A 24,633-nucleotide genomic window follows, 5' to 3' on the forward strand; every position below is an offset into this window, starting at 1 on the left:
TGTGGTCTGCACCGGCAGTGAACCTGTGAATGGATGTGCATTGTTTTCTAATTTTTTTCCCCCTTCACAGTGAAGTAAATCAAAATCCGTTGGCGCTCAATGAAGCACCGCTTCAACAAGGACATGAGAGAGGAGCTTCGGGTTCAAAGTTTTTCTGCTGCAACGTTCCGCAAATACAAGTACCACCGTGACCTTGCCTGCGCTTGCTCAGCGAACGTAAGTAAAGAATTTTTTTTCCTTTTTACTAATGTTTAATTTTTTTCCACACACAGAACCAGGAGCAGCACAACACAACCTTGAATTTTGCACTAATGCTTTTCTCTTTTCCACAGAGAACCTGGTGCAGCACCACACAACCCGGAGCATCCTCGGTTGAAGCAGCCCCTCTTCTACCAGCCACTGAACAGATGCAGTCCCAGTCATCCACCAGTGATGGAGCAACCTTGCAGGCTTCACAGGCTGGGGAAGAGGCAGCCAGTCCATCAGGTTTTCCCTTCTCCCAGCCCTCTGCCTCTGCTTTTCCTGGGTCTTCTTGTCAGCGTCAGAGGGCCTGGGAGAGGTCAGGCATGCCCTAGTTTCTGCAATTAAGTATCTTCCAGGATGGGGTTAGGTTGATTGCTGACAGAGTGAAGAGTGGGTTCAAGGAAGACAACAGCCAAGAAGCCGACCTTAATAGACCGGCGGTACATATTTTTCAGTAATTGAGCAGAGTGTCGGAAAACCTTACGCCTCAACTCCAGTTGAACGTCACGCAGGCCTGACAGGTTGCCTACAGCTGCGCATTACAGCAGCAGCTGCAGCAGTCCCAGCAGCAGTCACAATCCTATAATCAACAGGCCGGAGGATACTACCAGCAGCCAATCTACTATCCAGCTCCCACAGCACCGAACTATCCACCACCACCATCGCCTCCAGTTCACCGAGCGACCACGCTGCCAAGTCCTTCAACCCTGCAGCCGGCAGCATCCACCATGCTCCAGAGTCCAGCACCCATGTAGCCAGCAGGATCAACGATGCTGCCCAGTCCACCACCCCTGCCCAGTCTACCACCCCTGCCCACTACAACACCCCTGCCAAGTCCAGCAACCCTGCCCACTACAGCACCCCCTGTGGCCAGAATTATCCACAATGCGGCCCAGTTCAGCACCATGCCAGATGACTGCTACAGAGCCCAGGACTCCCACTTGGCCAAGAAAATTGATGGCAAAAAAAATATTCGCATCAGGACAAAAGCAGGAGCCAAAAAAATGCCAACCTTGAACCCACCACCTCTACTCTCATCTACCAATTTGTCACTATCTTCCCTATTGTCTCTGTCTGTTCCTTTCAATTTGTCTATTGATTCCCATGATTCCACTTTGTCATCTATCCCCAATATCTCCACTGCCATCCCTGATCCAATCCTTCAATTTGTTACCCCTTCATCTGTAGACCCTTCCCCTGTAACCCCTTCCTCATCAACTACCACCCAATCCGCACAGCTCCACACCCCCACAGTCCTCCCCATTTAACCCTCATGTAAACCCTGAAGAATAAACAAATCATCCCAACCTTAACCATTTTTTTTAAAAGTGTTAAAATAAAAGTTGTATTTTGTTAGCACTATATTTTGTGTTTTTTTATCTTTATGCGCCGCAGCCAACACAGACACACTTGATTTTTGAGGTAAGATACCACACAAACACACTTCTTTTTTTGAGGGAAGGTAGTTTATATTTAACTCAGCAAACATTAGGGGTAAATTTTTACATTACATGTACATGTTTACATCACAGGTACATTTAAACATAACAGGTATGTAATATTTGACATTACAGGCATGTTTTAAACATAACAGGTACAAAACATAACAGGTACATTTAACTAAGCGGCTTAAATCATTTCATCTTGCCATGCCACTCGTCCTTTATCTGAAGCAAAGTAAGTGGCAAACTTATCCCTCATCTGGGCAACTTCCACTGTGGGTCTCAGAGGGTGAAATTGGTAATCATGCAATGTAAAAGGTTCCTCAGGTTGTAAGCTTCATCGCTCTTTTACCATGATGTAGTTGTGCAGAACAACACATGCTTTTACAACATCATCAATAGTGTCAATTTTTAGGTTAAAAATGCGCCATTTCGATACCAGCAATCCAAATGCACACTCCACGGTTCTTCATGCCCTTGTCAATCTGCAGTTGAAAATTTTTTTTGTTTGATTTAAGTTTCGACTAGAGTATGGTTTAATGAGGTTGGCACACATTTGGAACGCCTCATCACCAACAACAGCAAAAGGCATTGGCGGTCCACCAGTGTTGGGCAGAAGTCGTGGCGGCGGAAAATTAAAATCATTCTCATACAGACGTTGGCCCATGTCTGAGTTTTTGAACATCTGCGAGTCATTGCCTCGCCCAAATGAGCCAATGTCCACGGCAACAAATCTACAATCGGCATCCGTAATAGCCATTAGAACAATGGAAAAATATATTTTATAATTGAAGTACTCTGTTTCACTTCCAGCTGGTTTCATACTCCTAATGTGCTTGCCATCCACAGCCCCCACACAGTTAGGAAAATTGCAAATTTCCTGGAATTTGGAAGTATTTCAATCCAGCGTTCACTTGTGGTTTGGGGGAGAACTTCTTGCCGCAGCATGACAACTAAAACACGACAAATGTCTACAATAATCCCAGAAAGGGTGGATACCCCAATCCAGAATTGGAAATGTAATGATGACAATGTCTCTCCAGTAGCCAGGAAACTGCGGAAAAGAAAATGAAAAACAAAAATCAGTACACTGCTTTGGGTTAGGGATAGGGTTAAGGATAAGGGAGGGTTAGGTTATCTGTGACAGGAGTTTCTTTTTCAACACTACATACCTCAGGGTGACCAAGAGACTTTCCCCAGCAGGAATTGCTCAAAGGAGCTGTGTGTCTTGCCTGGCGATGGATCTTTGGACACATAGCAGCAAGTCATGGAAGCTCTGTTGTGACATTCTTGTGTAGTCAAAAAACTTCTCCGGGTTTTGCTGCAACTCGCTGTACAAAGAGTGGTAGGCTCCACCGCTATCTCGGAGTTCAAGGATGGGGTGTTGCCAATAGTGACGATGACGTATTCTCAGTCTTTCTCTTCTTCTGTGTTCTTGACAAGCAAAAGCAAAGGCAGCAGCCAACTTCAGTTGTAAATCCAGATCTTCTAGGAAGCTGTCCAGGTCAAGATCCATCTTGCAGCTAGATACAGCAGCCAAAGGCGAGGATTTCATCAGTGCAGTGTGTCTATACATATAGAAATCCCATGAGACACACCTACTGGGAGTCTGACATCAAGGAAAAGCTACTGGAAAAAATTGGAAATTTCTAACGCATGCGCATAAAAAACGCAAACGCATGCAAAAACACATACACACGCATGTAAATGCAGCGTTTTTTTAATGTCATGTGTAAGATGATGCGGATAAAAAACGCTGTGTAATTATGCGTTTGCGTGCGTTTTTGCATGCGTTTGGGAATGCGGATGATACGCTGCGGAATCAAACGCAAATGTGAACCTAGCCTTATCCAGTAAAACCCGGCTGGCTGTTTCCCAACCCTGCTCCATTTGATTGACAGGTCTCCTGATATGTGGACACATGAGAAAGAACAGTCAATCAACTAGAGTGGTGTGGGTAGTAGCCGGCCAGCTGATGCAACAGACTAGTCAGGTATCTCCTTATAATTCTCAGAAGGCTTTTCAAACTATGTTTTCCCTGAAATTCCACAGTATTTCAGAGTAAAACATACCTCTCAGTAATTGTGCCGCCTGGCTCTCCTTCATGATTCATGAAGCCACCATGCTGTGGCTAACATGGTTAAATAATAAATGGTTTCCCATCAATAACATTTCTAGAATATTTATTAGATGACAAGTACTGTCCAAATTCTTGGAACCCGACTAATCATGATAACACATTGGTTGTGTCCCCTGTGCTCCCCTTTCAATAAAGTGCAACTCTTGTTCTGAAGCTGTGAACTGCCATGCTGACCGTGCTCTCATGAAGGCTTTTTTTTAACAAACTAAAACATTGCACCTACTGATGCAAGGTCAGAAACTTGTGTCCTTTCCTCTGAAACTCGGCATTTAAGAGAAAGACGAACATGGGGGCATACAAGAGTGAGAATGAGGTGATTTTTTCCAAATGGTTTGTCCCCACCAGTTTCTCCCCAACCACTCAGCAAGACTGAGAAATCTTTACCTCTGTGTGTATAGGGAGAGACCTGATGGTGGGTAAAAGCCAGGGGCATTCCTCTTCCTCAGCCCCGTTTTCAACTAGGTTTTTCTCTGAAATATCATAGCATTCCATTCTTTGGTGTAAGTAGGCTGCTAATCACCTGATGAATGAGCAAAATGCTCGTTCATTGGCTGAAAAGATGTTTTATGCAGTGCAAAAAAGTAATCATTCTCGATGGTGCATTGTCCTGTGTAAACATGACTTGCACTGTCGTTAACCACTATTACATATTCCTCAGTGCACATTGTTTACTATGGTCGACCTGTATAAACAGGCAGTTAAACATGAAGGTTTACTGATCGGTGGTCAATACGTGAAAATGAACTACTACTGGGCTGCTTGCTGCAGTTTTGATATAATCATTGTTTTATCTGCTGCAGAGCTACCAAATCTCTGAATGTGGAGCTCTGTATAACCCCACCCACACCACTGATTGGCAGCTTTCTGTGTACACTGTGCATAGGCAGAAAGCTGCCAATCAGTGGTGGAGAAGAGTTTGTATTGAGCTCATGAGTATTGAGGATTGCATGTTAGATGAGTTACTATTCCATTACTGATAATCAGCTGCTGATAAAACAGTGATTTTACCAAAACTATAGTAAGTAGCCCAGAAAGTGACACATTACTGGAATCAGGGTTTTTGCCACATAATGAGAACAGCATAATGTGTACAGGGTAAAAACCCAATGACAGATTCCTTTAAAGAGTTCTTGTAGAATCCATGATAAAACTAGCTATGTGTTTCTTAGAATCTGAGGTATATGGAGATAGAATTCTACAGGTGCATAATATAGTGTATCCGAATAAGCCAAAGTCGGGTTTCATGAAACAAAACCCGACCACAGAGTGAAGTTGGCCATGCGGTCGGCGACCCAAGCGCCAAAGTTGGGTTTCGCTGAATGCTTGCACGTGACTTTTTTCAGCCAATGAGAGAAGGGGAGCGTAGCTGGAGTGGGAAAGAGAGGGAGAGGGAGAGAGAGAGAGAGAAGAGAGAGATTTCGCCGCCTTTAGGGTTAAAATTCATGCCAGGTGTGTTTACAGTCCTCCACTCCCTGCCGACTTTTCTCCCCATTGACTTGCATTGGGTTTCATGTTTCACGACTTTTCCCTATAGTCGGCCGATTTCGTTTGACTCAACTTTTGAGGAAGTCGGGTTTCATGAAACCCAACTCGACCCTAAAAAAGGCAAAGTCGCTCATCTCTAGTTATTAATATTCCCTTGCCAATGAGCATACTATTCCTCAAACCACAAGGCAAGCCCTTTCTTTATTGCTACTTTATCTTTTAGCTCCACATTAGTCAGTGTAACAGTCTTAGCAGGGATGCAGAATTCCTATTCCACAGCTTTAGACGGATGAATTATACCATCAAAGTGCCTAAAATAGGATGATAGTGTTCAGCAAATGCGTGCGCTTGCTTCCTGCAGTCATGTAAAATTAACATTAATTTCTTTTTCTGACCGCTGTCGTTTGGGAAAAAATACAATAGCATAAAACCACAAGTCTGTGGAAACAGGAAGGATTTGCAGATGTTTCTCAGTGTGAACAAGTATGAGGGATCCCTCGAAAAATAGACAAATGCATTTTGCTTTTTGCAATGTGATAACTATTGAGATAAAGTTAAAAGACATATTAGAAGAGTTGCTTCTTACCGTCATAGATCACTAATCGAAAAGTGTTGTGGCATTCCAGTGCACTTTCTAGGATATCCTTCAGGGTGCGGTAAAACAGCTTGGCTTGCTCCATGCGATCTTGCTTACTAAAGCCAGCAGTGGCGATATTTGACATTTCATACAGAGATGCAAGAGGTGTAGCATATTCCGCTATACAGTAATGTGGCTATGCCATGTAAAAAGGAGAAAACATGAATTAAGATAAATTCACACATGTAAATCGCTATGGAATAAATGGCGCTATAATAATAATAATAATTAATAATAATAAATGCTTTCAGATTATCTGCAGTCATTCATAGTACATTTTAAAAGCGAACCACAACTTTTCTGGAGTATTATGACACTGCACTTAAAGCCAATGAGACATTTATACACTTCTCTTCAACAATGAAATTGCAGCTCTAAGAGGGAAATTTAGGAAATCATAGGATGGATAAATATGTTAATATTATGTAAATTATGATAAAATTGAATCAAAACATCTAGTTTTTTTCAGAAATGAATATAAGCACCAAAAGCAGAAATACATGCATGTACATACCTCGGCCGTTACCAATGAGATCATTTATGGTTGTCTGAGGAATGTTCTGCCACACTAAATACACTTGGGCATGGAAATCATCATGATCTGCTGCTAGCTAGTGATGGGTTGTTCATAAACGATTCGAGACAAAGAGCCGGCTCCCTACTGTGAACAATTGGAGCTGGCACCCCAGTGACAGCCACTGAATTTCCCTGACTGGCTCTCACTGGGCACAAAATTCCCGGTTTCGGAGGACATAACTCCGCCCACCTGACCCAAACCCTGCCCATTCATCAAGATAATTGTCTGACTGCAAGTAGGCGGGGTTTCGGTCATGGGTGGGCGGAGTTTCAGACATATTGACATCACCTTGAATATGTATTCAGTTCACCTATGGTGAACACATATTTAATAGGGATCCATTTAGGATCCAAAAAGAGCCAGCTCTTTTTGGTGAGCAGAGCCATGAGAGCCAGATTACCTAAAAGAGCTGGACTGCCCATCACTACTGCTGGCAGCTCCCTTTTTAATTGCCAACCAATGACGTCCCTGATGTGCTTAATGAGAGAAGGTGCAGGACATGTCAGCATATTTAGGCCATGCAGGGTGCTCATAGTAGCACCAGCAACATGTAGCCTGGTGTTGCCATGTTGAAACATGGCTCCTGGGACACTTTGGAGAAATTGCTGTACCAATGGAAGGAATTTTTTTCCCCAATGTGAAGCTTACTGTTTGCCACATGGGTTTTTTTCCTTCCTCTGGATCAACATGTTAGGGCAAGTTAGGATAGGATATGGGTTGAACTAGATGGACTTAAAGTCTCCCTTCAACCTTAAAAACTATGTTACTATGTTAATGGTTCCAACATGACATCAGTGTACCACTAAGCTGTTAGTGTACATGTAATGAAGACTAGAAGGGCCTGGCTACTGTGCATATGCCACCTTACAACATAATCCTGGAAGTATGATTATTGTGATGTTCCCTTGTGAAGGCCTCTTTATGGCATTTTCCACATAGGCTCCAGATGGAGAACAGAGTCTCTAATGGAGCAATGGAGCCTGTAATGGAGCTCTATCATCTTTAGTGATGAGTCCTGTTTCTGTTTTGGATGCAATGATATCTGAAGATTGGTTGGTAGATATATCCCGTGAAGCACATGGGGTATGTCATTGGTTGGCAACTGCAAAGTGAGCTACCAGAAGTGGATCTGGATGATTTGAATGCCCAAGTGCATTCCGCATGGCAGAACATTCCTCAGAAATCGGGATAGTGCCTATATATCAATAACTGCCCATGATGCTGATGATGATTATGATGAATCTGTCATTATTCAACTATTTTGTGATGTTCAAACTCAATATTAAATAAATTGAGATGCAATGAAAATGTTGTTTCCATTCTTTTATTGTTTTCATTAACATGTCTTTTGTTCCTGTGATTTCAACATTTCAACTTCTTTGTGTTGCAATCTCAATATTAAGGAGTGTAGTACAACAGATATGGAGAAATGGATATAAACATTTGCAAGTTTCTTTAACTGACTGCTAAAGGTCTGTTCATGTTAAATCACAAATATGATCAAAGATGTAATACTATGGCTATAATGTAAAATTACTATTCAATAATTTCAGCAGATGGGTGGACCTTCTAGACCCAAAAGCAACATGGAAAAAAATACCATAATACTCTTGGACTGCAGACTTTTCATTCCATCTGTTTGGCCCCAGTCTTCTAATTCCATCCAATCTAATTAGCTACAGTGGTAAAGAAGCCACCGGAGCAATAGGTGGAGGAGGGCGTGACTTTTAGAAGGGAGGATCTTTAACTCCTGCAGCTTTGTGTGTATAGCGGTGTAGATTTTAAGCAAGAGTGATGTTGCTTTAAGACTGAAGGATATGTTTGTGCCTGGTGTGTCACTGTGAGGAGGGTGGGGCTTAGATAGGTGAGGTAACTCTGTCTCTTTCTGTGAGGATGGTGGGGACTGATCTCTCTATGAGAGGGGTAGGGGTTTATATAGAGGAGGTATATTTCTACCTCTTTCTTTCACCAGATGAAATGGAGAAGATATCACCCTCCCTCCCGTCCTGTTATAATCACGGTCCTAAAGCGTTTTAATTATCTCTCTATATAAAAATCAATGTGTGTGTGTGTATCACCAACCAATCACGAAGCATCTTTGATTTCACCAGAGCTGTTCAAAAGAAGCTAAGCTGTGATTGGTTGCTATGACCAACAGTTTTCCTTGCAACCAATCACTAAGCATCTCTCATTTCACCATAGCTGGTTAAAAGTAGCTGAGCTGTGATTGGTTGCTATGCGCAAATTTTCCCACTTGACAACACCTCAGCAGACACTGACATGGTGGGAGAAATCTAGCATTCCCAGGAACATAAGCTCCAGCCATTGTCTTCCCCCCAGAAAGGAGCAGTGAGTACATGACAGAAATGAATCCCCCATTCCCGTGTGGTATCATTAAGTGACACACATGAATGTAGGAAAGTGCACATATTAAATGTCATGTGGATTTAATATTTTCTCACAGACACTTTTATGCATTATTGATGTGTTACTGTGCTCTGATGCTGTGAGTTTTTTTAAAGTGCTACTTTCCCCATAATTCACCTGAATATACCCATATACCACATAATGCTTTTCCCATAACAACCCATTAAATATGATACTATGCTGCATACAGATGCTGTACATCCATGAGCAACTCAGCCGGACAAATTACAAGTTGACGGTGCATGAAAATGTGTGTGAAGGATTCTCTACTGTACTAATGTATAAGGTTTGTGCCTGTCCATTGGTGAAAAGCCTGACTGTGATATTTATTGTGGCAGATAAGTGAGAAAATCAGCCTGGTCAGTAGAAAACCTGGGATCTTAGTGAACCATGTTTCTGTGCAATTTCACTATTCTACTTTTACTGGCTGACGGGAGGATGTGGGATATTAGTGGTAGTAGTCTGGCAGCTCTGGCTGATGGGATGATGTGGGATATTATAGTGAATGTGGCTACGCGGAGTGGGCGGGGCTCTACACTCAGCTTTATATATATAGATATAATCATTATAATTTGTTATAACTAACCATAGTTAGTTACTATGCCCGGGCAGCGCCAGGCTCTTCACCTAGTTACTTGTATAATGATGAATGCTTTATTGTATTTTTTGCTTTGAATTTGCAAATGTATATCTTTTACCAGGTTCAATTTTATCATGGCTATCAAGAGTTAACATTAGCATTAACCTTCTAAGCCCAAGGCAAGGGCAATCCTTCAGCCATGGTTCCCTAGAGATTTCCTCTATAGGGGTTTTTTCCTCTCCTGAGTGCTGTTGGATGACTCTTTGTGAGTCAGAGGGTTGCCAAGTTTAGTTCTTTTAATGCTTTTGCAGGGACTTTCAGTTTATAAGTTTACAAAACTGATTTATAAAAACGTATCAAATGTGACTAGGAGTTTATAACCCGTCACAGCTTTGCGGTTTAGGAGTCAGGTGGAAGTTGCGGACAAGTTGGGGTGGACTCATTTTAACTAATAGAGGAGGTAAAAACCTCATGGCGGTGAACAGGCTCGGCTTTGGTGGCCAGCCTCAAGGATGTTGTGATGGTAACGTCAATCAGGGGTGGGCACAGTGGTTAAGCACAGGAGTGAGGATAATAGGGTCATTGTTGCCCTGAAAGTTTACTGGCTATGCTTGAATGGCAAGCCAGTGCATGCTGCCCCTTTTTTGGCTGTCTGTCCTGGTGCTATATGTCAGACTGCTGAAGGGATCACCGTACTTGTGAATCCCAATGTACTAGCACTTCACTTGACTCCTACTGTGGTTGTTTTAATCCTGTGAAATAAAGCTGTGGACATTTTGACAACCAAAATAACGTGTTTTGTGTGTTTATTAAGATGGAATGGGTATCCGTCCCACATCCAAAAGTCATGTGACACCTCCTGAGCGCCATTGATGCTGGCAGATCGGCAGGTGATGCACTATGGAGTGCAGAAGAGATGTAGAATTCCAGGAGATAGGATTTTTTTTCTGGATCCATCAAATATATCTTGTAAAGTTGAGACAGCCCATTTAAAGATACATACAAACAGTATCCAAGAGCACTCTGCAATTAATTAATATATGAACTCCATTATAGCCATAAGAATCAAACAAAAAGCTACTTATGCAGTTTTGATCAAAATTGTATAAGCCCTCCTACTAGAAAAAAATGGCTGGATAGACATCTGTCTGAGATGGTTTAGTGAATCCTACATTGAGCAGAGGGTTGGATACGATGACCCTGGAGGACCCTTTCAACTCTAATATTCTACGACTCTATAAAAAGGTGACCTACGTTTGCATTGGACCATACATTCTTTAGACTCATGTGCTTAGGCCTCAAATGAATTGTGAAAGATAGGGATCCAGCTAACCTTTACACTAATTAAAAACAGACTGATAAATATGGGTTGGTAATGGGGTGCACAGCATCGAAAGTGGCTCCAATACACAACCCCTTTAAATGATGGCACCAGGAGAACCTTTCAATGAATAAAAGTAGGAGAATGTGAAAAGAGATGGGACAAAAAGCCTAAAACATAGTAATGCACCTTGCACTTCTCAATATTTTGAATCATGCTGCTTAATATGTTTTTTAGTCTAAAAATTTTATTTTAAAACATTAATTATGTCCTCTTGATTCCTATGAATCCAATGAGTACCAATGTATTGTTGTGTTTCTATGTAAAACATCAAAGATGGTTCTCATTATTTGCATAGATTTTGCGTAAAAGGGCTTTATGCTATTGTTTATGCCTTAAAAAGTACTGTATATACAGAACAACAATAGATGAATGATTATAGAATTAGGTGATGTATGTAAACGCATGCCATACTTTGCAAACATGTGCAACATAAATTATGTTAAAAAGACACATTTACGTCATATATTTGGCAAGATTTTTATACACATACAACATTTTTTCACATATAAAAACAGCTTTTCAAATACATTGTGGAAGGACTTTGCGTATCAGCCCAAAATCCAATAATTGACCCCAAGGTGCTTTTACTTTTAGTTAACAACCTAAAAGTATTTTGGACAAAACTAAGCATTTTATAGAGCAAAATAGGAAAAAGATTTGTGGTGATTATGAGAAGATTATGTATGATCCCTAAGCATAATACACCGTATATCATGTAGCCATAGAAATCAATGGACATATGAGATAAGAATACAGAGCTTAAGTTTATGATGTAGCTGAGAATGAATAAATATTTGATTAAGATCCATTGCTTTACTACTATTTATGATTGTACAACTCCAATTCCAAAAAAGTTGTGTTGCTGTGTAAAGATGGAAAGAAAAAAAAAATGTAATAATTTGGAAATCTCATACAGACATATTTTATTCTCGTCAGAACATAGATGGCATTTCATAAGTGGAAAGTTGCACATTTTTACAATTAACTTGAATAAAATGAGAAATTAATTGTAACCACACATTTAAAAAAGGTTAGTACAGCATTAACAAATGGATGGAAAAGTATGTGGTATAATGAAAAACAGCTGGAGGGTCACATAAGTGTGGCAGAGGCAAAGTCTAAGAAACAATAGTGGTCAGAAGGTCACCGATCTGTGAACAACTGTGGAAAAAATATTTCTCAGCATAAAATGGCAAACACTCTGAATATCCCACCAACTACAGTATATAATATCATCAAAAGACTGAGATTCTGGAAAATCCATGTGCACAAGGGACAAGGCCAATGGTCAATATTAGATACTCGTGATCTAAAAGTACTTAAGCAGCATGGCATTAAAACAGGCAAACTACTGTATGGGCACACGTCGGGGCTCGGAAGAGAGGTAGTGATGTTTTGGAATTCAGACTTTGATGGAATGGTCTGCAGGTGTCATGTCACGTTTGGAGAGCCCCTGATGTGCCTAAACTGTGGAAACCCCCCACAAGTGACCCCATTTTGGAAACTAGACTTCCCATGGAACTTATCTAGATGTGTGGTGAGCACTTTGAACCCCGAAGTGCTTCACAGAAGTTTATTACGTAGAGCCATAAAAATAAAACAATCATATTTTTATCCACAAAAATTATATTTTTGCCCTCAGTTTTTGCCCCCAAGGGTAACAGGAGAAATTGGACCCCAAAAGTTGTTGTGCAATTTGTCCTGAGTAGGCTGATACTCCATATGTGGGGGTAAACCACATGGCAGAGCTTGGAAGGGAAGGAGCACTGTTTGACTTTTTCAATGCAGAATTGGCTGGAATTGAGATCAGACGCCATGTCGCGTTTGGAGAGCCCCTGATGTGCCTAAACAGTGGAACCCCCCAATTCTAACTACAACCCTAACCCCAACACACCCCTAGCCCTAACCCTAGCCCTAACACACCCCTAACCCTAATCCCAACCCTAACCCTAGCCCTAGCCCTAATGGGAAAATGGAAATACTTTTTTTAATTTTATTATTTTTCCCTAACTAAGGGGGTGATAAAGGGGGGTTTGATTTACTATTTATTGCAGGTTTTTATGTTTGGCAGCTGTCACACGGTAAAAGAAGCTTTTTATTGTAAAAATAGTTTTTGCATCACCACATTTTGAGAGCTATAATTTTTCCATATTTTGACCCACAGAGTCAAGTGAGGTCTTATTTTTTGCAGGACGAGTTGTTGTTTTTATTGGTACCATTTTCGAGCACGTGACATTTTTTGATCCCTTTTTATTCCAATTTTTGGGACGCAGAATGAACAAAAACCAGCATTTCTTGAATTTCTTTTGGGGAGGGGGCGTATACACCTTTCCACGTGTGGTAAAATTGATAAAGTGGTTTTATTCTTAGGGTTAGTATGATTACAGTGATACCTCATTAATTTTTTTTTATGTTTTGGCGCTTTTATACAATAAAAACAATTTTATATATAAAAATAATTATTTTTGCATTGCTTTATTCTGCGAGCTATAACTTTTTTTTGCTGATGACACTGTATGGTGGCTCATTTTTTGCGGGACAAGATGATGTATTCAGCGGTACCATGATTATTTATATCTGTCTTTTTGATCGCGTGTTATTGCACTTTTTGTTCAGCGGTATGATGATAAAGCATTGTTTTTTGCCTTGTTTTTTTTTTTAAGGGGTTTCACTAAAGGGGTTAACTAGCGGGACAGTTTTATAGGGCTGGTCGCTACGGATGCGGCTATACTAAATATGTGTACTTTTATTGTTTTTTTTTACTTACAAAAAAAAAATGTATTAGGGAATATTTTTTGTTTAGGAATGTAAAAAAATATATTTTTATACCTGTTTTTTTTTTCCACTTTATTATATTGTCCCTGGTGGGGACATCACTGTATAGTGTCAGATCGTTGATCTGACATTTTGCAGTGCACTGTGTCAGATCAGCGATCTGACAGGCACTGCAGGAGGCTTTCTCAGCGCCTGCTCTCAGCAGGCACTGAGAAAGCCACCTCCCTGCAGTACTCCGAAGGCCCCCATGGCCTTATTGTATCCGGGGGCCTGCAGGGAGGAGGCCCTCGGAGCAATGCGAGCACATCATGTTGCTCCGAGGGTCTCAGGGAAGCACGCAAGGAGCCCCCTTCCTGCGCGATTCTTCCCTATGCCCCTGGTACACTGCAATCATGTTTGCTGGGTGTCAGCTGTGATAATAAGGTGACACCCTGCCGCAATCAGCTGCGCTCAACCCGTGAGCGCAGCTGATCGCGGTGACATACTATCCCGTCCATAGTCATACGGGCCTGGGTCTCGTGGACGGGATAGTAGGTCCAATGTCAGAAAGGGGTTAAATGCCCAACTTCCACCTATCCTGACCTTTTCATCTGTCCTGAATAAAATCACAATCCAATGGCCGTCATCATTGGCCTCTATCATCAGCAGTATCGAGAGCAGTTATTCTAATCATTGCACTCACTTTCTCAATCATGTACTTGTGCAAAGACTGAATTATACCTAATATACAGTGGGGAAAATGAGTATTTGATACACTGACAATTTTACAAGATTTCCCATTTACAAAGAATGGAGAGGTCCGTAATTTTTTATCATTGGTACACTTCAACTGTGAAAGAAAGAATCTTTAAAAAAATCCAGAAAATTACATTGTATAATTTTTACATTATTAATTTACATTTTATTGCAGGAAACAAGTATTTGATACAATAGAAAAACAGAACTTAATATTTGGTACAGAAACCTCTGTTTACAATTACAGAGGTCAGACGTTTCCTGTAGTTCTTGACTAAGTTTGCACACACTGCAGCAGGCAGTTTGGACCACTCTTCCATACAGATCTTCAGATCTTTCAGAATTTGGGGCTGCTGCTAGGCAACGCAGAGTTTCAACTCCCTCCAAAGATTTTCTTTTGAGTTCAGGTCTGGAGACTAGCTAGGCTACTCCAGGACCTTGAAATGCTTCTTACGGAGCCACTCTTTAGCTGCCCTGTCTCTTTGTTCCAGGTGATTGTCATGCTGGAAATCCCAGCCACAACCCATCTTCAATGCTCTTATGAAATGAGGTAGTTGACAAAAATCTTGCTATACATGACCCCATCCATCCTCCTTTCAATAGGGTCCAGTCGTCCTATCACTTTTCCAGAAAAGTACCACCAAAGTATGATGTTCCCCCCACCATGCTTCATGGTTGGGTCGATATTCTTGGGGCTGTTCTCATCCTTTTTCTTTCTCCAAACAGGGCAAACGGAGTTGATACCAAAAAGTTCTATTTTGGTCTCATCTCACCACATGACCTCCTCCCATGCCACCTCTGGATCATGTAAATGGTCATTGGTGAACTTTAAACATGTGCTGGCGTGAGCAGGGGGACCTCGCGGGCCCTGCAGGAATTTAATACATGATGACGTAGTGTGTTACTAATGGTAATGTTTGAGAATATGGTCCCAGCTCTCTTCAGGTAATTAACCAGGTCCTCTCGTGTTGTTCTGGGCTGATTCCTGACCTTTCTCAGAATCATCATTACCCCACGAGGTAAAATATTGCATGGAGCCCCACACTGAGGAAGATTGACAGTCACCTTGTGTTTCTTCCATTTTCAAATAACTGTGCCAACAGTTGTTGCCTTCTCAACAAGCTGCTTGCCTATTGTCCTTAAGCCCTTCCCAGCTTTTTGCAGGTCTACCATTTTGACCTTGATGTCCTTAGACAGTTTTTTAGGTCTTGTCCATGGTGGAGATGTTGGAGTCTAATTAATTGTATGGATAGGTGTCTTTTATACAGCTATGGTGCAATTAATACAAGTAATGAGTAGTGCTGGGCGAGCACTAAAATGCTCAGGTGCTCGTTGATCAGGTCGAGCAAACTGGAATACTCGGGTACTCGACCCGAGCAACAAGCCCAATGTAAGTCTAAGGGAAAACCGAGTATTTTTACCGCGACCCCACCCGGGGGTCCTTTTAGAGTCTAAAAACATCTGAAAATTATGGAAACAGTGCTCAAGTGACATGGAAACATCATGGTGAAGACCTCTGAAAGCATTCCTGACTCCCAGGTCACAGATATGAACAACGTTGTCCGAATCTTAAGCCATTTTTACAGGCGCACAATAAAACATACAAAAACGAAACCAAGATGGATTTTACTGGAAAATATGTTAAGGAAAATCCTTTCCAGGGTAATGAGTTTTATATAAGACAAAATGAATAACCCAAAACAAAAAATGTTCCTCCTCCACTTGGGTCAAGTTCACAGGTAGCGTTTTTGATGCGTTTTTCAACTTTACCTTTGCTTTCAACCAAAACAAATGCATTCACTGGGAAATGTCACTTTAACAGTTTACAACCTTATTTGGTCATGTGGTTTGTGACACATTATCAGACACATCCTGTTTCATTTATGAAGGAGCGACAGTCAAAGTCACAATGTCTATTTTTATAGGGCCCTCACTATTCTTAGAGAGCCATCAACCGGCTATGCTTTGCTCCCATTATTAAACATTGGGTCCCTTATACTGTTATTGCGTAAGCAGTGAGTGGCAGGGCTGCCCAAAATTTGGACGCACCCCAACAACCCATTAAACAGATGACCACATGCAACCAAAGTTCCAAGTATTCATTTGGTACTCCCATACTGTTTGCTTATGCATTGAATGCAAGGTCTGCCCTGCACCAAAGTTACACGCATCTCAATAAGCCTTTGAACACACGTACTGGATGGCCACAAGAAGACCAAGTTCATATTAATCATTTGGTACTCCCATACTGTTTGCTTATAAATTGAATGCAAGGCCTGCCCTGCACCAAAGTATACGCACCCCAAAAAGCCTTTGAACCGAGGTACTGAATGGCCACAGGAAAACCAAGTTCACATAATTCATTTGGTACTCACATACTGTTTGCTGATGCACTGAGTCCAAGGCCTACCCTGCACCAAAGTTTCATGCACCCCTATAAGCCTTTGAACACACGTACTGGATGGCAACATGAAACCAAAGTTCCCATTATTCTAATTTTTTTAGGTCACCTAAAGTTTCACCATGAAGTGAATACAAGGTCTGCCCAAAATTTGCACACACGCCAATCCCCCAAGGAAGAGACGTGGAGGACGGCCTACTAAAACTGTATTCCCAGTTTACAGGAGTGGGGCTCCTATATTTGTAATGCCCATACACTAAGTATATGGGCTAACAAACATTTTCCCCTGGGGGTACACATCAACCTACAGTGTAAATATATTTTTTATGGCCATCATAAACACCCTTGCAAAAAAATATAGTGGCTGTTGCATCACGGAACACATTCACCCTCGTGTTCTAGTGGTGGTGTCTGAAGAGATGTGGAGTATGGCCTCCGAAAAATGTTTTCCCAGTTTACAGGAGCGAATCTCCTATACTTGTAATGCCCATACAATAAGTGTATGGGCTGACAAACATTTTCCCCTGGAGGGTACACATCAACCTTCTGTGTAAATATTTTTTTTACCGCCATCAAACACCCTTTCAAAAAAACTATAGTGGCTGTTGCATCATGGACCACGATTACCTTGGTGATCTAGTGGTGGTGTTGGAAGAGACGTGGAGGATGGCCTACTAAAACTGTTTTCTCAGTTTACAGGAGTGGGTCTCCTTTACTTGTAATGCCCATACACTAAGTGTATTAGCTGACAAACATTTTCTCCTGGGGGGTACACATCAACCTACTATGCAAATATTTTTTTTTACAGCCATCATAAACACCCTTGCAAAAAACTATAGTGGCTGTTAAATCAATGATCACGACTACCCTGGTGATCTATTGATGGTGTCTGAAGAGACGTGGAGTATAGCCTCCGAAAAATGTTTTTCCAGTTAACAGGAGCGGGTCTCCTATGCTTGTAATGCCTATACACTAAGTGTATAGGCTGAAAAACATTTTTCCCTGGGGAAGGGACACCTTAACCTAGAGTGTAAACATTTTTGGAATGGGCATCATAAACACCCTTGCAAACATTTCTAGTGGATGTTGCATCACAGATCACGGTCATGGTGATCTAGTGGTGGTGGATGATGAGGATGAGGAGAAGGAGGAGGATAACAGTAAATAGCCAAAATCAGGAAGCGTATACCCATGTTTGGGTGTGAAGCGGTGCATGGGAATTTACCTCCCAAAAAAGACACTGGATTTGAGGTTAGGTTTCACTGTTATCATGCGGTAGTGTAGAGAAGTCTGGCCCAATCCAGCCCTTGTTTATTTTTATAAGAGTCAGCCTGTCAGCATTTTCAGTTGACAGGCGGATGCACTTATCAGTTATAATTCCACCAGTGGCACTAAAGACATTCTCTGACAAAACGCTAGTGGCAAGCCAGGACCTCCAAGGCGTAGAGAGCCAGTTCACGCCATGTATCCAGCTTTGAGATACAATAAGTAAAAGACACAGAGGAATCCTGGCGGATGTTGGTACGGCCAGCAAGGTACTCCCTCACCAGCTTCCAAAACTTTGCACTCCTTGAGAGAGTACTTCACGCCTCAGGGCCACTGCGATGGAAGGGTCTGAGAAAACTCTCCCAGAACTTTGCTAGTGTTCCCCTGCCTCTGATGGATTGGAGTTGTGTCTCTTTTGCCTGTAATCCTTGGTTGTCCAACGAACTGTGACCTCTGCCCTCAGTGTATTATAATGGGATTTTTTTAATAATTCCACAACAAGGGCCTTCTGGTACTGCAACATTTTAGTACACCTGTCTGCCTCTGGAAGAAGAGATTGAAAGCTCTCCTTGTAGCGTGGGTCTAGAAGTGTCACCCACCATTAATGACTGTCAGCTAAAATTTTGACAATACGAGGGTCACTGGAAAGGCAGCACAACATAAAGTCAGCCATGCATGCCAGACTGCTAATAGGCAAGTCTTTTGTGTCCTCTCCAAGAGGACGACTGACCATGCTCTCCTCCTCCTCCCTGTCCTCTGGTCATACACACTGAACAGATGGTATGACAGTTGTGCTTGTAGTACCATCTATAGCACAAGAAAGTAGCTCCTGTTATTCCTCCTCTTCCTCATTGTCAACCAATCCACGTTGGGATGACATGAGGCTGGGTGGTGTGTAATCACCCTGTATGCTTCCTTGCTCAATCTCATTGTGCTCAACCTGCAATGCCACCTGTTTGACTGTGAGCAGAGAGCATTTCAGAAGACAGAGAAGCGGGATGGTGACGCTAGTTATGGCATCATCACCGCTCACCATCTTGGTGGACTCCTCAAAGTTTTGTAGAATGGTAAATATGTCTGACATCCATGTCCACTCCTGAGGTCTTATGTGTGGAGTCTGAACTGAATATCGACGTCCTTGTTGATGCTGGTAGTCAACAACTGCCCACTTCTGCTCACAAATCCTTTCCAACATGTGCAGTGTTGAGTTCCAACGCGTGGGGACATCACACACCAGTCAGTGAGCCAGAATCTGCAAACGCTGCTGAAGCACGGTAAGGTCGGCAGAAGCTGGAGCTGACTTTCTAAAATGGGCAACAGGCGGCGTACTTTGACAAGCAGATCCGGTAGCTCCGGGTAGCTTTTGAGAAATAGCTGAACTATGAGGTTAAGCACATGGGCCAGGCATGGTACGTGTGTGAGCTCGCCTCGCCTCATAGCCGCCACCAGGTTCCGGCCATTATCACACATGACGATGCCTGGCTGTAGGTTCAGCAGTGTCAGCCACAGATCTGCCTGCTCTTTCAGAGCTGTCGACAACTCTTCAGCATTGTGTGTTTTGTAACCTAAGCATATAAGCTTCAGTACAGCCTGTTGCTGCTTGGCTTGGCTGAGGCAGTGCTGCAGTGCTTCCAGCTTGTGACTGATGTGGTCATTTCGGAGATGGAGGCTGAAGAGGAGGAGGATGAGGTACAGGAGCTGTAGACTGTGGGGGCAACCATGATTGACTGATTGACGTAGGGCCCACAATCCTCGGCATTGAGAGGACGTGTTCCACCCCAAGGTCCCTCTGGGTCCCGGGTTCCACTATGTTAACCCAGTGTGCCGTCAGCGACATGTAGCGTTCTTGCCCACAAGCACTTGTCCACGTGTCCGTGGTTAGGTGGAATTTCCCAGTAACGGCATTGTTCAGGGAACGGGTAATGTTGTGTGACACGTGCTTGTGTAATGCTGGGACGGCACACTGGGAGAAATAGTGGCGGCTGGGGACTGACTACCTCAGGACGGCCACCGCTGTCAGGTTTCGGAAAGCATCCATATCCACAAGCCAAAAAGGCAATATTTTGAGCACAAGCAGATGAGAAATGTGTGAATTTAGTACTGTGGCCTGTGGGGCATTGGCTGCATATTTATGCTTGCGTTCCAATGACTGGGGTATGGACAACTGAAGGCTGCACTGGGACAAGGACACGGATGTGCTTGATGATGGTTGTAGTTGAGTGTGAGCAACGACAGGTGCAGGACAGGAACTATCTTCGCATGTAAAATGGACAGGGGATTGGTTTACATGCACAACAGTGGAAGAAGCAGTGTTTTCACCCACAGACACTGTTCATGGAGCCTGGTTTTCGGCCCATAAAGTTGGGTGCTCTGCTACCGTGTGCCTGATCATGCTGGTGGTGGTCAGGCTGGTAGTTTTGCTACCCTTGCTGATGCAGGCATGGCAGGTGGTGCAAATGGCATGTTCGGGGTTATCGGCAAAGTCTTTAAAAAACAACCAGACTAGGGATGACCTAACAGTTGTACTGCCAACTTCCGCCGTGTTGGTGTTACGAGGAACGGTTGCCCGCCTTCTATCTGCAGCCACCACACTGCTTCTTCCTGCCTATTGGGGTGTTACGCCTCCCCCTGTGTGCTGCTATTCTTGCTCTGCATGTCCTCCTGTCAGGTTGGGTGAGCTACTATATCATCCACCGCTTCGGCTTCCACTTCCGCACCTTGGTCCTCCTCCTGACTTTCTGGCAATTGTGTCTCATCATCGTCCACCTGTTGTGACATGTTCCCACCGTCGCCTTCGTGTGAAAGTGGCCGCTCAAATATTTGGGCATCGCTACATGCAATCTCATATTGCCCCGCTTCAAGTGGAATGGCGAGAGGCCCAAATCTATAAATGGAAAAGTGAACAGCTCTTTTCAGTGTCTAAGCGTGGGATCAGTTGTCTCTGGGCACTCGGCATGGCGGGAGGAAGAAGGGTCAGGGTGAGGAATATGCGGTCCAGACTCACGGCTACTCTGACTTGACCATGTGGAAGACAGGGTGCTGGTGGTGGTGGAAAAGTGAGTGGAAACGTTATCCGCTATACAACTAACAACCTTTTGACACTGTTCTGGTTTCAACAGTGCTGTTCTGCGATCCCCCATGAATTTGGACAGGAAGGTCATGCTTGAAGATGCCAGTGTTTGTTGTGGCACAATTTCAGCTTGCCCATGGCCTAGGCCTCTGCATGCACCATCACTATCACGTCCACTTCCCCATCCCTTGCCACGCGCCTTGTCCACTTTAGATGGACGACAATATTTTCTACATTCACAACAAATGACTGAATTGGGAGTGAACTTGTATGTGATCCATGTGCAGGAAAACCAAATTTCTGCACCAGAGAGGGAAAGCCAGAAGCGGGAAGATATTCATAGCTTAGGAAGGGATCATGGTTATTTGCCCCCCTAGCTACAAACATCTACCCCCTGCCACCCCAGAAATAGCGCATCTGTAAGATGTGCCAATTCCTGCACTTAGCCTCTCTCATCACACTGCTCTGTAGCAGTAGCATATGGGGTAATAAGGGGTTAATGTCACCTTTTTATTGTAAGGTGACATCAAGCACGGTTAGTAATGGAGAGGCGTCAATAAGACACCTATCCATTACTAATCCTATAGTTGTTAAGGGTTAAAAAAAGACACAGCCAGAAAAAAAATCTTTTAATGAAATAAAACACTACACAGTTTTGCCATCTTTATTATATGACTAATCCATGCGACACCCTCGATCTCCTGCAAAAAAAACAAAAATAAACAAATACTTTCTGTTCCGACGTAGTCCATTCAATAATGAGTATCCCAAGATGATCTCCCCTATAGAACAGTGACATCGGAACAGCCTCCCACAATGCACAGGAGACAATGACTACTGAAGTGCATCACTGAAGAGGTTACCTGAGTTGATCCTCTCACTTTACGGCAATGCTGCGTGACAATTAGGGTTAGGGTTAGGTTTAGGGGACCTCTCTCCCGGCGGCAGAGGGATACAATATGGAGGATTACCTCCGCCTGTCAGTTCAGCCCCTGTAGAGCACTGACATGACCCGATGTCAGTGTTCTACACGGGAGATCGTCATGGGACACTCGTTATTAACTGAACTACGTTGGAAAAGTAATGTATAGGTTGTTTTTTTTTAATTTTTATTACAGGAGATCGACGGCTTTGGGGACTAGGTGATTGGCGAGTATGCGCTCTATGTTACATGTTGTGTGTACTGTATGTACTGTCTGTGTATATGTATGTACTGAATGTTCTGTATTTTTTTTTTTACTACTGAACACATGCATTGTCTGATGGGACTACTTTCCTCATCAACGGCAATGCTATCGCTGTGAGCATTCATAGCCGGATAGGAGCAGTAGTCCTATCAGACAATGGCTGCTTACGCAGACACGCACACACACAGACAGACACACACAGACACACACACACTACACGCAGACCCCCGCACACACATACACGCAGACAGCCACGCACACAGTCTCCACCCACACACTTCCCTCCTCCCGATCTGCAACGTTTCTAGCACCCACGTCCGCAGCAAATCCGCAGATCTTTTTTACATCTGTGGTTTTTCTGCGGATATGCCTGACTCAATGGAAGTCAATGAGTGCAGAAATGCTGCAGATCCGGAAAACGAATTGACATTCTGCGGAAAAAAAACGCTGCAAATCTGCGCAGATTTTTCCGCAGCATGTGCACAACAAACCTTAATTTCCCATTCACTAACATTGGCTGTGCACTACACTGCGGATTTGATGTGAATCCGTGCAGCCAAAAACACTGTGGATCCATATCTAAATTTGCAACGTGTGCACATAGCCTAATAGGCAGCAGCAGTAGCAGCAGACAGTAATGGAATGGACCCTCTTGATGTATGCAATGATATCTATATACCCACATACAGTGCCTGCATGCCTTGCACTGATATGTATAGAGCCACATACACTCCCCTGTCTACCTAGCACTGCAATCTATATGCCCGGTAATTAGTCCTTAGAAGGACTGTTGGTTTAGCTGGATTTGTGGATTCTATGATGGTATACCCACACTAACTTATAAACCCCCAAATCTGACACTATCTCAGCAGCAGCTCTCCCTACAATGTTTGATTCCAGATTTGACTGTGATGAACAGGTCAGCGGCAGGTCTCTTATAGACCTGATGATGCTGTGCGGCCAGCCAATCACTGTAATACCACAACAAAGATGGCTGCGGCATTACAGTGCATGGCAGACAATCCCTGCATGTTGTTTGGCCTGCATGTTGATTCAGAGCGCCAAACTTCCAGGGCGGAGACCCAAGCTCCGGCCGAATAATCCCTGAAATGCTTGGTGCTCGCTGAGTACCGCAAGTACAGCGATACTCGGGCGAGTAATGAGCATTACCGAGCCTGCTCGCTCATCACTAGTAATGAGTGCAGAGTAAGTACGCATTTTAAAGAAAAACAAACTGGTTTGTCAGAATCAGCATTACTGCTGATTAATAGGCAAATACTTATGTAGGTACGTGAGCATACTGGGGGTGGTCCCTTTCAGCCGCGAACAGACTGGAGACAGAAACCAATGTGCATTCAAACAGGTCCTCTTTATTGGCCGTCCTCTCGACGACCACAGCACCACGACAACTCCTACGCACAGGCCCGGGTACCTTTCACCTCCTTCTCTTCCCTAAAGCGACGTCCCTCATGGTTCTTTCACTGTGGCTGCCTTAGGCCCACCACCACAGCGCTTGCCCTGGCCGAGTCCGTCTGTCTGGTACCCCGGGCGTCGTCTGTCCTGCGGATATCCTGTCAGGGCCACCCCCTTGACTGTCTCTCCTTCCAGTCCCTTCTGGAGCTCGTCCTTCTCCTGAGGTGAGCTGAGCTGAACTTCTCCTGGACTGGATTCTCTCTCCCTGGGGCTCTCTCGCTCTCTTTTTATTCCCTTGCCTGGGAATTCCCCTCCCGAGTCCCCGTAACTCCGCCCACCATGACTTTGCTGTTTCTTAAGCATTAGCTGCTGTTATGTCATTTCCCTGCTTTCTTTTGTCTCGCTCTAGTGGCCAAACCTCAGTACTGCACCGTCTCCTTTTCCTGCTATTCTTTGTCTCCCCCTAGTGGCAAAAACTCAGTCCTACACCATCTCTTCCTGATTCCAGCTGTTTCCCCACACGTACAGTACAGACCAAAAGTTTGGGCACACCTTCTCATTCAAAGAGTTTTCTTTATTTTCATGACTATGAAAATTGTAGATTCACTCTGAAGGCATCAAAACTATGAATTAACACATGTGGAATTATATAATTAACAAAAAAGTGTGAACCAACTGAAAATATGTGTTATATTCTAGGTTCTTCAAAGTAGCCACCTTTTGCTTTGATTACTGCTTTGCACACTCTTGGCATTCTCTTGATGAGCTTCAAGAGGTAGTCACCGGAAATGGTCTTCCAACAGTCTTGAAGGAGTTCCCAGAGATGCTTAGCACTTGTTGGCCCTTTTGCCTTCACTCTGCGGTCTAGCTC

General features: G+C 43.3%; 1 protein-coding gene across 1 annotated transcript in view; it reads right to left on the reverse strand.

Moving 5' to 3' along the window:
* The window catches only part of STING1 (stimulator of interferon response cGAMP interactor 1), a 122,910-nt gene that overhangs the window by 28,097 nt on the left and 70,180 nt on the right, over nucleotides 1–24,633 (reverse strand). The window contains exon 6 of the mRNA XM_073573761.1: nucleotides 5,897–6,083. Coding sequence (XP_073429862.1) covers nucleotides 5,897–6,083 — 187 coding nt within the window. The remainder of the gene's footprint in view (nucleotides 1–5,896; nucleotides 6,084–24,633) is intronic.

Source organism: Dendrobates tinctorius, unplaced genomic scaffold (genome assembly GCF_039654945.1).
Source record: "Dendrobates tinctorius isolate UK_male_01 unplaced genomic scaffold, ASM3965494v1 ptg000036l, whole genome shotgun sequence".
NCBI lineage: Eukaryota > Metazoa > Chordata > Amphibia > Anura > Dendrobatidae > Dendrobates > Dendrobates tinctorius.